Below are 14,406 nucleotides of genomic sequence, written 5' to 3'. Positions count from 1 at the left end.
TGGCACAATCTAAAATTAGCATTGTCTGCACAGCCGGCTACTCCCCCTTCACATCCCTCCTCCCTCAGTTTGAAAAATTGTGCTGGAGGTACAGCACGTGGAGCACTGAGCTCCTGACTAAAAATCTGTAAAGGGCTGCGTCAACCTAACAAAAGGGGGACAAGGCTGCGTAATATCGGAGAGACAAAGATCCCTATTGAAGGGACCTGCATCTCTCCGCAGGAGATCCTCCAAAACCAACTAATAGTGAGTACTGGTCAAATAGCTTAGGCTAGGGTCTTCCAGGTAGTATAATTTTTTTTTCCTCTTCTCTCTTATATCCTTTAATGTAAATGCAGTTTTAAACACCCTTTTATAAAGCTAATCAGAGAGGGACGGCAGAGCGACAGTGGCCGGCGCGTGGGAGCCTTAGTGCGGCGCGGGACTCAGCCTGTCTTCCCTGTGAGCAGGGAGGGACGGCAGAGCGTCGCGCTGCACAGTGAACGAAGAGACCCACAGGCGGAGTGGAGCACAGGCGCCGCTACGGGAGACGGTCCCGGCGCGCGCCGGCCAGCGGATCCGGAGCGTGCCGAGTAGAGGACTCGGCGCGCACCAGCGGCCAGCGAGAGGGGTTCAGAAAGGCATCCGGACTGGAAGCACTAATCAGCAGCGCATAGACAATGAAAGTATGCGCAAAGCATGAAAGTTAATAACAGTGCTGCAGGCTCTTTTCTATAAACTTACATTTAGTGGGGGCCATGTTTAATCGTTTTGGCGCCAGGCTGAGGTAAGGGATGGGTCCTCCCCCTCCCCCCCCCCAGTAGTGTACATAGGGGAAGGTTTTTTTTATAAAAGAATTAGCTGCCCCTGCTGCACTGCCTGGATAGTGCATGCATTAATATAGTAGAGAGATCGTTCGGTAACAGCTCCCTCTGCTGGTATAATGTGTATATATATATATACAATGTATGAGGATCTCCTGAAAAGTAATCAAACTTTACAAATTATATTTTCAAGGGACTTCTGTTTCAAAGATCCCGGAGAAAATACACGGAAGCAAGCCAACTCTAACATTGTAGCTGATTTACAGTTGGGGTGTGAGGGTTGCGAGTCGGCTGGTGTTTTATTTTTTATTTTTTTTTATTTTGTAATGTTTGTGGAGATCGAGAAAAAAATTAATTTTTTTTTCCGACCTGTTCCTGTTATAAAAAAGGACAGGTAATTCCAGCCGGATCCAATACCTTCGCTTCCGTCATCTCCCAGTCTTTCTCTTCCTAGTTTAAAGGGTGAAAGCGCTGCGTGCTACCCTGGTAAAGGGTTTAAAAACAACATGTCTAAGGCAACCCAAGACCTCAAAGACCTGTTATGTTTGTACGAAATGTAACAAGAAGAGCAAGCGGGTTGGCAGCTCCGGGGTGTGCGACTCCTGCTTAGACAAGGACGCTACACCTGGGAACAGTGCTCTGGCTAGGGCATGGGAAGACAACCTTGCTAATAGAATCTCCAAGGAGATGGCAGAATCGCGCAAGCAGCAATCGGAATGGGCTGCGGGATTCTCAAAGAAACGAGTGTGCGCAAAGCTGTTAAAAGAACTCTTCCTATTATACCAGAATCTGAGGAGGAAGAGGGTTTTCTTCTAGATACGGAAGAAGGTGAGTTAATTGAACCTAACCTAGACGCCGATTTTCCAGAAGATGACTCGGCAATCTCGGGTCTGGACTCCTTAATTGACGCGGTACTGGACATCCTAAGCTTTAAGGAAAAGGAAATCCGGGAGCCGGAAGATTTCGATTTGTTCGAATCCCAAAAGCCGCGTTCAGCAGTGTTCCCCATTCCTAAATCGCTCCAATCTCAGATGGAGGAGGCTTGGAAACAACCTGACAAACGCTTTCAATTTCCGAAACGGTTTCAGGTAACTTACCCCCTACCTAAGGGTGTAATGGACAAGTGGGAGTCTCCGCCGGTAGTGGATGCTTCCCTAGGAAGGTTGTCAAAGAAGACAATCTTGCCAATTCCTAACGTAACTACTTTAAAGGATGCGTCAGACCGTAAAGTTGATACTGCGTTAAAATCAATGTTTGTAGCAGCAGGTGCAGCGCAGAGACCTGCGATCGTCTGTGCTTGGGTCAACAAGGCCATGGGTGCATGGTCCGGGCGTATTGTACAAGCTATTGAGGAGGAAAATGGCTTAGAAGAGATTACCCAACTGGCGGCAGTGATCGCGCTGAGCCGGAAAAAAAGTGGGTCCCAGGGACCCCTCACTTTTGAAAATTGGGGTCCTACCGGTCCTTTTCTGGGTCCCATTGAAGTGAAGGTTCATATTAATCTCATTACCGATTCAAACATGAAAACACAGACTTGATTTGGACACTACAAAAGTGTAGCAGGAGGGGGGAAGTGACAAAGCCGCTGGGCTGTGTAGCATACAGACACTGCACCAGAGCTGTAACTAGACATTTTGGCGCCCTTGTGGCAGAAAGTGAATTGGTGCTCCCGGTCCTACACTGCAAAGAACAGATAATGCGCGCCGATGGCGCGGCGCAAAAATTTAGGGGCGTGGCCACATAATAGTGCCAATTCACATTACACCACACAGTAGTGCCGCTTATGCACATTGCACCGGGTAGAGCACATTATACGCTTTGCATCGGGTACAGCACGTTACACACTTTGCACCGGGTACAGCACGTTATACACTTTGCGCCGGGTACAGCACGTTATACACTTTGCGCCGGGTACAGCACGTTATACACTTTGCGCCGGGTACAGCACGTTATACACTTTGCGCCGGGTACAGCACGTTATACACCTTGCGCCGGGTACAGCACGTTATACACCTTGCGCCGGGTACAGCACGTTATACACTTTGCGCCGGGTACAGCACGTTATACACCTTGCGCCGGGTACAGCACGTTATACACTTTGCGCCGGGTACAGCACTTTATACACTTTGCACCGGGTACAGCACTTTACACACTTTGCAGCCACCACCTCAGACCCCCCCAGACACAGCGATCATGGGTGTCAGCGAGGGAAGGTGGTATCCACAGTGATTGTGCGGAAAAGGGTGGGGAGTGGGGGGGGGGGAATTGTGCAGGAAGGGGGTGCTCAGTCATTGCAGGTGTCACTGGAGGGGGTGTCCTGCCTGTGACTCACAACACCATATCGATATTAGCTTATCCAGCCTGTAGCAATGGCCCCCAGCAGCCGCATCTTACCAGCGCCGCATCACCCTCCCTCCCTCCCTCCCTCCCTCCCTATGTAATGAGCCAGGCGAGGAGCGGACAGAGCAGCAGAGTAGCCGCTGCCCCGCTCACTGTCCCGTCTGCCAGGCTGTGTGGACATTGCCTCCCACTCGCAGCGTCGGCCCCGTATCCCGCTGCAGCGCACAGACGGGTGAGGACGGATCATACACTGACCGCGCATTGCCGTGCAGCGCAGCGCGTCCTCACCTTTAAATTCAAACCTGGAGTCCGCCCTGCAGCCGGCACAGAGAGCGCTGCTAAATCCCGTCTCAGCCCCAGCATTCGACTGCTGTCACCCGGAGCCCAAGGAGGAGGATTCAAGCTGCAGAGCGGGAAGAGAAGTCAGGACGGAGGCTGCCGCAGTGATTGGATGAGAGGAAACGCTGCCAGCAGTGATTGGTTGGGGACTCTGCTGGCTATGACTGGTTGAAGAGACGCGACGTGCAGCTGCCTGCAGTGATTGGTAGGGGAGTCACAGCGCGTCCCGCAGGACCCCTCATTTTTCAAAACGGAGTCCCCCACTGCCTATAACGCGTAAAATACGCGTTATAGTGCGTTTTTGCGATCACTGGGCGGAACACATTAGAGAATCTGCTTCATACTTATGTCAAGCTTCTAAGGATATTAGCAGAATAGCATCGCGCATATCTGCATCGGCCATATCGGCTAGAAGGATTTTATGGCTCAGAGAATGGCAAGGAGACTCTGACACCAAGAAGGCGCTAGAATCCATCCCCTTTGGGGGTGAAATGCTGTTCGGACCAGAGTTGGACAAGTGGATTTCGCAGGCTACAGCGGGGAAGTCCACTTTTCTGCCTACTCCTTATACGAGAACCGCTCCACAAACTAGGAGAGGTTATTCGGGACCAGCGTTTACTTCATTTAGATCAGTCCTTTTGAGCCCGAGGTAGGGGTTTCGGTACACAAGCACGTGGGGGCAGAGGTAGAGGCCGCTCACAGGCAGCAACCAGAAAGCAGGATAAACCTGCTGACAAGACTGTGGCATGACTGCCTCCCAGCTCACCTGGGGTCCCCCTAGATGGGCCGCCGACTGGAAGGTTTTCAGGACATCTGGGCCAAAACCTCACCAGAACTTTGGGTGAACAACTTAATCTCTCAGGGATACAAACTGGAATTTCAACAGAGGCCTCACAGTCAGTTTTTTTACAACAGGATTGCCTCAGTGCCCTCAAAAAGCAAGGGCACTACGGGCAGCAATTCTAAAATTGCTACAAGCAGAGGTCATTATTCCGGTTCCCGCTTCTCAGAGAGGAACGGGGTTCTATTCCAATCTTTTTGTCATGCCAAAGCCAGACGGGACGGTCAGACCAATACTCAATTTAAAAGTTTTCAACCAGTTTTTAAGGGTCTACAAATTCAAGATGGAATCAATCCAATCAGTCATTGCAGGCTTAGAACAGGGCGAGTTCATGATATCCATGGACATTAAAGATGCATATCTCAATCTGGACTCCTCACCAGGCTTTCTAATTCAACATGGATGGATTGTCAATTTCCAAAAGTCCAACCTCATACTGACTCAACGGATTCAATTAATCAGTCTTATCTTGGACACGGTACTATTACGTGTATTCCTACCAGAGAACAAGGTCCAGGACCTACAGAGATTAGTGGCTCAGGTACTGAGGATGCAAACTGTTTCTCTGCACCTCTGTGTGCAACTTCTCGGGAAGATGGTGGCGTCGTTCGAAGCTCTCCAGTACAGCAGACTTCATTCCCGACCATACCAAATAAACCTCATTGCTCAGGGAGCAGGCTCGCACTGGCTTCTCCATCGGGGAATCCGACTTCAACCACAAGTACGGGTCTCCTTGATATGGTGGTCGTTACACAAGAAATGCAGCATTTGGGATTGGAGGATCCTGACAACGGACCATCAGTTTCAAGGACGGTGGACGCTACAGGAGAGCAAACTACCCATAAATATCCTCGAACTAAGAGCAGTTTACAATGCACTTCTCTTAGCAGAAGACCTAGTCATGAATCGACACATCAGGATTCAGTCAGACAATGTCACGACGACGGCTTACATAAACCGTTAAGGAGAAACAAAGAGCAGGATGGCGTTAAAGGAAGCCACAAAGATCTTGTTGTGGGCAGAAAGACGAGACATCATTTTCTCGGCAGTGTTCATTCCAGGTGTGGAAAACTGGGAAGCAGATTACCTCAGTCGCCAGGACATGCATCCGGGAGAGTGGTGCCTACATCCACGGATTTTCGACATGGTTGTGAGAAGTTGGGGTCTGCCTCAGGTGGACCTAATGGCGTCTCGACAAAACCATCAGCTGCCCAGATATGTCAAGGACTCGAGATCCAGCAGCAGAAGGAGTGGACGCATTAACACTTCCTTGGTGTTACAGGAGGGTTTACATATTTCCACCATTCCCACTCATACCCAGGGTTCTGAAGAGGGTGAAGCGGGAACGAGTGTGGGCAATTCTAATCGCACCAGATTGGCCCCGCAGGAGTTGGTACTCAGACCTGCGGGGGTTACTTGTGGAAGATCCTTGGAGGTTACCTAAGAGAGAGGACCTGCTTTCTCAGGGACCGTTCCTACACCCCGACCTGAACAGGCTGCGTTTGACGGCGTGGCTATTGAAACCCGGATCTTAAGAAACAGAGGGATTCCACGAACGGCCATTCCTACAATGATTGACGCTAGGAAACCAGTCACAGCCAGGCACTACTACAGGATTTGGAGACGATACATGGCTTGGTGTCAGGAACGGGGATGGAATTCAACGAACTTCCACTTATCTCGACTTCTCCTTTTCCTTCAGGCCGGTCTAGATGGAGGGCTCAGACTGGGCTCTCTGAAGGTTCAGATTTCGGCTCTCTCCATCCTTTTTCAACAGCGGTTAGCATCCTTGCCAGAGATTCAAACCTTTTTACAAGGGGTTCTGAAGATTCAACCCCCTTTTCGTCCTCCCACGGCACCATTGGACTTAAATTTGGTGTTAGAATATTTGAAATCACCGACTTTTGAGCCGTTGACAAGAACAGACCTGAAATATCTATCTTGGAAGGTTACGTTATTACTTGCCTTGGCTTCGGCTAGGCGGGTTTCTGAGTTGGGGGCCTTATCCTGTAAGAGTCCTTTTTTAGTTTTTCATCAGGATAGGGCGGAACTCCATACAAGAGCAGACTTGCTTCCGAAGGTGGTTTCGGGGTTTCACGTAAACCAGCCTATAGTGGTCCCATCTTTCCAGGGTCTCACAGATGAGGACGTGTCATTGGATGTTGTCCGAGCTTTACGGGTATACGTACAGGTTACGTCGTCCTTCAGGAAGTCGGACCATTTGTTTGTCCTTTATGATGGGCCAAAGAAGGGTTGGCCAGCATCTAAACAGTCTTTGTCTAGATGGATTAGACTTGCCGTTCGGCAAGCTTATATTTCCTGTGGCAAACCGGTTCCGGTTCAGACGGGTGCTCATACTACCCGATCAGTGGGTGCCTCGTGGGCGGCTGCCAGGGGTGCTTCCACTACTAAACTTTGCAGAGCGGCGACGTGGTCTTCAGCCCACACGTTTGCGAAATTTTACAAGTTTGATACTTTTGCGTCCGGAGACTCTAAGTTTGGACGTTTAGTTTTGCAGGCCACCGACAGCACTCCCTCCCTGGGGGATAACTTTGGGACGTCCCCTACTGTATAGGACTCCAGTGTCCCCTAGTGGATGAAAGAGAAAAGAGGATTTTGGTACTCACCGATAAATCCATTTCTCTGAATCCTCTAGGGGACACTGGATGCCCGCCTCGGTGCTGTCAACCTGCTGTGTTCAAAGTTCTTGTTTAATCAATTTGTGCAAACAGCGTTAGTTATTCGGTTCCGAGTTCTTGGATGCTGTTTGATATGTTGTACGGTTCGGTTCCTCGCCATGTGCTATAGTATCATGTCCAATTCTCTCAGTCAAATTTTTCAAACTGAGGGAGGAGGGATGTGAAGGGAGAGGAGCCGACTAGTATTGTCTGCACAATTTTAGATTGTGCCACACCTCCGGTTGCAGGCTTCACACCCCTACTGTATAGGACTCCAGTGTCCCCTAGAGGATTCAGAGAAATGGATTTATCGGTGAGTACCAAAATCCTCTTATTTCCTGTGGTAAGCAGGTTCCGGTTCACACTGGTGCTCAAACCACCAGATCAGTGGGTGCCTCATGGGCGGCTGCCAGAGGTGCTTCTACTACTCAACTTTGCAGAGCGTCAACGTGGTCTTCAGCCCACATGTTCACAAAATTTTACAAGTTTGATACTTTTGTGTCCGGAGATTCTAAGTTCGGACGTTTAGTTTTGCAGTCCACCAACAGCACTCCCTCCCTTGGGGATAACTTTGGGACGTCCCCTACTGTATAAGACTGTTCCAGTGTCCCCTAGTGGATGAAAGAGAAAAGAGGATTTTGGTACTTACCGATAAATCCATTTCTCTGAATCCACTCGGGGACACTGGACGCATGCCTCAGTGCTATCAACCTGCTGTGTTCAAAGTTCTTGTTAAAACAGTTCGTTCAAACAGCGTTAGTTTTTCTGTTAAAAGAGTTCTTGGATGCTGTTTGATATGTTGTACGGTTCGGTTCCTCGCCATGAGGTATGGTATCATGTCCTATTCTCTCCGTTTAATTTTCCAAACTGAGGGATAAGGGGCGTGAAGGGGGAGGAGCCGGCTGTGCAGGCAATGCTAATTTTTAGATTGTGCCACACCTCCGGTTGCAAGCTTCACACCCCTACTGTATAAGACTGTTCCAGTGTCCCCTAGAGGATTCAGAGAAATGGATTTATCCTCTTTTAAATTTGAGTGGCTTCCTGGATGAGTGTCTGTGCTAGGAATTGGCACAAATATATACCTACATACTCTATGTAATAGAAATATACAAAATTCTAGCTCTATAATAAAGTGAAAGTAACAGAAGAAAGATGACCTTTTTCATCACAGCTAACCTTCACATAAGTGGCATCCTCTCTGAATAGTGAAGACTGCATTTGTCCTGTTGCAGGGGCTCTATGCTACATGGAAGTAAAGAAATACGCAGAAGCTGTGAATTGGTGCGATGAAGGTTTACGGATCAGTCCAAGTGAGAAGAAACTATTGGAAACCAGGACGAAAGCAGATAAACTCCATGTAAGAAAGGGACATGGGTAATCTAATAGATGGGTTGTCATAGTTGTTTTAGGTTTGTACACTGAAAAGCATTTGTATATTTCATATAACAGTGTGAGCTGATATTGTGCAGACGAAACATAACTCATTGCTGTGACACCACTAACTGATAACCTGTTGCTCCACCTCACGCATTGTCTCCAGCACTTCTCCAGAGCTGCACTTTTCTGCATGTTCTATCAGACTTCTCCGGTTTCACCTCCTTTTTCAACCAATCCCTGTAACTAGTTTATCCTGCCTTTTGTTCCTCGCTAATACTTTTTCCAGGCCCTAAAGAGAGAGCACCTTGTGTCTTTTAAAATTTTATTCTTAAAATGCATTTTACTGATATTGTTGCATTGGGGGACACCGGAACGGTGGGTATTGATAGCTTCTTGGAGGTCGGACAGTAACACCCCTTTTCCACTGCCTCAATAACCCAGCGGGTTAACGTGGGTCGCAGCTCAGTGGAAAAAAAGTCCCTGAAAAATAACCCAGGTCCAGTGGATTCTTAATTGGGTAGCTACCAGGATCGGACCCAGGTGGGATCTGGGTAATAGGGAAGTGGAAATGGGATGTAGTCACGATCCCGGCGGTCAGCATACAGGTGACGGGATCCCGGCAGCTAGAATGCCTGCAGGGGGCCAAGGGATATGCCCACTCGTGGGTGTCCATGACACCCATAGAGTGGTAATAGAACATGCGGCGAGCCTCTGAGCCTGCAGCATGCCCGCCGGGGGCTTCGTTGCACTTGCCCCCCCTGCCGGGATTCTTCCCGCCGGGATCCCATACCCAACCCATGTAAACGGGTGATCCGGGTCATCCACTCCGGGTCCCATTAAAAGCATAGGGAGAGCATCGGCAGAACTGAAACACTACACAGGTGCAGTGGAAATTGGCTCTGACCTGGGTTGGATCCGTGTTCCAAAAACCATGACCGATGCGTGATTTATGTGGAAAAGGTGTATTAGTAAGGATCAGTTGACTTCTCTGCCTTAAGTTATAAACCCCTGACGTGCCGCTAGCTATTCTGTCTGCTGCAATGACCCTAGGAGATGGACCTAAGCTTTCCAGTAGGGCTGTGTATAATTCCAGGAGACTCCTCTATTATGCATTGGAGGCTGCTTCTGTCTCACAGGCTGTCGGACCACACTCTGTTCTAATACTCCCTCCTATCTCCTCAGCTGTATCTGGTATCAAATGCGAGTTTACAGTATGTGGTCGTATCCCTTAGTTCTGTCACCAGTCAGGGCCGCTGCTCCCCAGATGAATTGTGCTGAGGATGAGGTTTAACTTCTTACTTACAGTGCTAGAGAGGTCACTTTTCCAAGCTGTACTAAATTTCAGAATAATTTGATAGTATAGCATTAATGTAGGCTGGGTTTTAAGTTCGTGTAAAACAAGGGACTGAAGGTGGTTGTGACATAACAATAATAGTACTATTGCAGTGTTAGTGTCCAATATAAAACACACACTGCCCATGTCATAGGCTGCACTGACCTATGGGGGTCATTCAGATTTGATCGCTGCTGTGCGTTTTCACACAGTGGGCATTCAGATCCGAACTGCGTATGCACCGCGCTGACGCTTCGCACGGCTGCAATGGGCATCGGCGCCCTGCGACGGGATGGGTCAAAAAATCCATTCGCACGGGCATTCGCAAGCAAATTGACAGGAGGACGACGTTTGTGGGTGGCAACTGGCTGTTTTCAGGGAGGGTCCGTAAAAACGCAGGCGGGATCAAGCGTTTTCAGGGAGGGTGTCTGACGTCGGCTTCGGTCACAATCAGCCTGCTCTCATCGCAGAGGAAGAATAAGTCCTGGGCTGCACAGAGACTGCACAAAATCAGTTTGTGCAGCTTTGCTACACATGTGATCGCACACTTGCACGGTGAAAATACTCTCCCCCTGTAGGCGGCGACTATCTGTTCGCAGGACTGCAAAAATCGCTACCCAGCGATCAGATCTGGATGACCCCCCCCCCTATGCGTGATAAATACCTGTCGCCAGCTGTTATCCTCAATAAGACCGTTAAAGTGTTTCTGAGTTATTATGCAGAGTATAAAATTATAATGTACGTTTCACTTACAGAGAGCTGCAGAGCGAGACGCCAGGAAGATGAGACAGGCTGAGAAGAAGAAGCAGGTGGAAAAGGACTCTCTCCTCCGTGCAATTAAGGCGAGTCTCTGAGACGTATGATTTTCTGTGTCGTTATAATTTCCGACTGCAGTTATATCCTTTTATAATACAAATGTAGGCTCATGCAGTTATTTACCAGAATAAGCCATGTACCTAGGGCTCTCGTGTACTGTTTTATCAGATAGGAATCAATAGATTGTAATTCCAACCATGACTGGAAGTTCAGTACAGCCAGATCCTGTAAGGTAAGTAGCTTTGTTTTCTAGTGATCAGGATGTCCTCTTCTGAAATGTTCTGTCCACCCGCTGCTTGTTGGTGCACATCATGCGGACTGTCTGAAAGAAGAAAAGGCCGTCTTGGCAGGAGCGAGCGTGGAAGACATTGCTAGATACCTAACTGTGAGCGAAGTCATGATATAGCATTGACACCACTAGCCATGGAAAAATGACCGTATAAGACTGGCCAAGTGGGAGACTTAAGGCCCATACACACTTGACGATAAAATGAGCGACGTCGTTCATTTCAGCCCTCATCAACGACGTTGCTCATTATATCGTCAAGTGTGTATGCATCCAACGACCACCGATGCGCGGCCCCGCGGGACGTTAACGACCCTCGCTTATCTGTGGAGCATGTATGCTCAATTTCCACTATGGTCGTTATCAACCAGAGACGTCGTTGAATGTGTATGGTGTGAACGACCAACGACCAAGCCATTGTTCACCAGCCCTGTTCCCAGCTCATTATTTTAATAAACTGTTCAGCTTGGATGCTTCAACGATGAATGGTCTTTGGTCGTTGGTCTTTGGTCGTTGGTCTTTGGTCTTTGGTCGTTGGTAGTGTGTATGCTCATGTCGTTTGCTCAGCTGTTCAAGGGAAGTTCAAGGGAAGTCATTAACGACGGTCGTTAACGACGTGTGCATCGTCAAGTGTGTATGGGCCCTTACAGCTGCATATATACAGTATCACGCTAAATCAGATTGCTAGGGATTGGGTGACTTATTACAGTGCTTTATTACCTATGGGGGGTCATTCCGAGTTGATCATAGCTGTGCTAAATTTAGCATAACTACGATCTTCCCTAACATGTGGGGGGACACCCAGCACAGGGCTAGCCCGCCCCGCATGTCAGTCCGGCCCGCCTCGCAGAAGTGCAAAGGCATCGCACAGCGGCGATGCCTTTGCACTTCAAGAGTAGCTCCCGACCAGCGCAGCTTTAGCGTGCTGGCTGGGAGCTACTCATCGCTCTCTGGCCCGCAGCGGCTGCGTGTGACGTCACGCAGCCGCTGCGGCCCGTCCCCCGTTCGGTCCGGCCACGCCTGCGTTGGCCGGACCAAACCCACGAAACGGCGGCCATACGCCGCTGTTCCTCCCCCTCCCGCCCAGCGATCGCCTCTGCCTTTCAATCAGGTAGAGGCGACCGCATCCCTGCTACGGTCTTTGGCCGTCTGGCATGCGCCGGCGCACTACGGCGCCGGTGCATGCGCAGCAGGGACCCATTCGCTCTGCTGCGTTAAAACACAGCGAGCGAACGGGTCTGAATGACCCCCTATGTTCTCTATTACAATAAAAACTTTCAGATAATCTGCAGATTTGAAGCCTGTACTGATTTTCACAAGCTAGTCTGTGTGCATCATTCCCCCCCAAAGCCAAACTCTCTCTTTCTCAATTTCTGTCAGCACCCCTCTCTCAGTACCTGCTCGTACCTCTCGCTCACCTGCCTGGCTAGCAGCTGTTTTATTCAGTTGGCCTCTGCTTAACTAAACACAACATATATTGAATTCATGATATTTCTTATTGTAGGATCGAGGGATAAAATTACTCGATGAGCGTAATGAGGAAGAAGAGGAGACATCTGGGGTGTTACAGGATGGACTTTCCTGCTCAGAGAACCTAACTGGGGCACACGTGCATTTGGATGAGAGTGACCGCCTTAATTGGCCAGTGTTGTTCTTGTATCCAGAGCACAGTCAGACAGACTTCATCTCTTCCTTTCCAGAGGACTCTAGGTAGGTGCCATGCGTCCATCCTTCATAGTAATTATTGGGTGTATTATATGTTCACCGATCTCAGATCCCTTTGGTTGGTAGGTTTTAGGCTCTTGTGAAAAAGGTAACTACAATGTCACATGACATTCTGCTAGGCCAGTTTCCATCCCATGCTCTGTGTCACTAGTGAGAGGACCGTATACCCTCTGGTTTTATTAATCCAGGCGGATCAAGGTTCTAAAATGTAGCTAATAAAATGTTCTGAATGGTAGGAGAATTCCACTCTCTATTAAATATTCAGTCCTGAATATGACTTCCCTGTGGACTAACTGACTTCTTCTGTCCATCTGCCACTGCTCTGCATTCTCCTGCACATTCCTAGTGGCAGTGTATGGGGAACCTTATGCTTCAGAGTAGTCCTAGATCTTCCTAGTGATGTCTCATACCAAATACTGGATGTTACATAATATTATTATTATTATTACATTTTATTTATAAGGCGCCAAATGTGTTTCGCAGCGCCGTACAAAGGACAGTACAGGGAGACAAAACATAGCATAATACTAGATCATTTAAAGAGTAGAGGGTAATGTATTGTCTAATCTTATTGACTCAAGGTCTACTTTACAAAACTTAATCTGCTGGTCCACAAAACTAATTCTGTAATTCAGTATTTCTGTCTCTGCATTTGTAGGTTTACTGATCATCTGAATGAAATGTTTGCCCAGGAGTTACCCCCATGGGATACAGAGAGAAAGTACCTTGCACACAACCTAGAGGTCAGTAAAACACAGGGAGAAGTAAGGGAAAAGCCAGCACTACTACTTCATGCAGGCGTTTAATAATGTGCAGACAAACAATGGCAGTTGCTCGGTCATTCCTGGAGAACAGCAGATAGAGAGGGGGGGGGGGGGCTTTTTCCCCCTTTGGGTATCCCCCCAGCACCCTAAAAATTACCGGTAACCATACCTGAACCTATCTGGTAATAGAAATTCAGAGAATTAGTCACACATGTTTGCAAACACATGTTTAGCTGCTGAGCTGTGTTAGGACTGCTGATATCTGAGAAGCCGTGAAGTGGCTCAGCAGCTAAACATGCGTTTGCAAACGTGTGACTAATCCTCTGAATTTCTATTACCAGATAGGTTCAGGTATGGTTACAGGTAATTTTTAGGGTGCTGGGGGGGACATCCAGGGGGGGAAAGAGCACCCCCCCCCTCTCTGTCTGCTGTTTAATAATGTGGCACTTTTGTAGCAGCACACAGCCCCAGCAGTGACACATGCACCACAGCTGTGTATGACATTATCTTGGTTTGTGCATACACTCCTGCATTGCTCTGCATTACGGCGAAGCACTATTTTGTTTGTCTAATATACCAGGACAGTGCAGATAATGTGTAATATACCAGGACAATGCAGATAATACTGACATAATATAGAAAGACCTGGCTGATAAGACGGAAGAGAGACAGAAGCAATGAATTTAGTAAAAGTTACTGTGTTTAAGCAAACAAATTAACGTTATGACGGTAGAAATCCTGTTTAACTATAGTCTGTATAAAACGAATGGCCTGATGTTTTCACAGTTGTCTGATTTGTTTTCTGTACTGTACATGCGTTACAATGGCTTGGTGGCCTTAGTGATGATTTGGTCGCAGATTTATTGACAGTCAGTCACAGCGTGTAGGAGGTAACGGGGGTTGGATACAAAAACGCAGGTGTGTCGCAACCAGCGGATGTGTCCCTTGCTAATCCCATTATTCGCTGCCATAAGGTTGCTCTGAGGACCGATGTGCGTCCGATGCTGAGTCTTTGTATGTAAGTGGCGGGCTAGTGACACCGCCGGTGGGTGTCTCCGTACAAACCTGGTGACTGTGACATTTGCATATCTTCCAAGTACCGCT

General features: G+C 48.5%; 1 protein-coding gene across 2 annotated transcripts in view; it reads left to right on the top strand.

Moving 5' to 3' along the window:
* Positions 1-14,406, top strand: part of TTC4 (tetratricopeptide repeat domain 4) — a 67,788-nt gene that overhangs the window by 46,666 nt on the left and 6,716 nt on the right. For both annotated transcript variants that reach the window (XM_063939658.1, XM_063939659.1), the window contains exons 6-9: positions 8,234-8,358; positions 10,467-10,553; positions 12,318-12,523; positions 13,197-13,281. In XM_063939658.1, coding sequence (XP_063795728.1) covers positions 8,234-8,358; positions 10,467-10,553; positions 12,318-12,523; positions 13,197-13,281 — 503 coding nt within the window. The remainder of the gene's footprint in view (positions 1-8,233; positions 8,359-10,466; positions 10,554-12,317; positions 12,524-13,196; positions 13,282-14,406) is intronic.

This window comes from Pseudophryne corroboree, chromosome 9 (assembly GCF_028390025.1).
Source record: "Pseudophryne corroboree isolate aPseCor3 chromosome 9, aPseCor3.hap2, whole genome shotgun sequence".
Lineage (NCBI taxonomy): Eukaryota > Metazoa > Chordata > Amphibia > Anura > Myobatrachidae > Pseudophryne > Pseudophryne corroboree.
The sequence above is the reverse complement of the archived record's forward strand: the minus strand, read 5'-3'. Positions and strand labels throughout refer to the sequence as shown.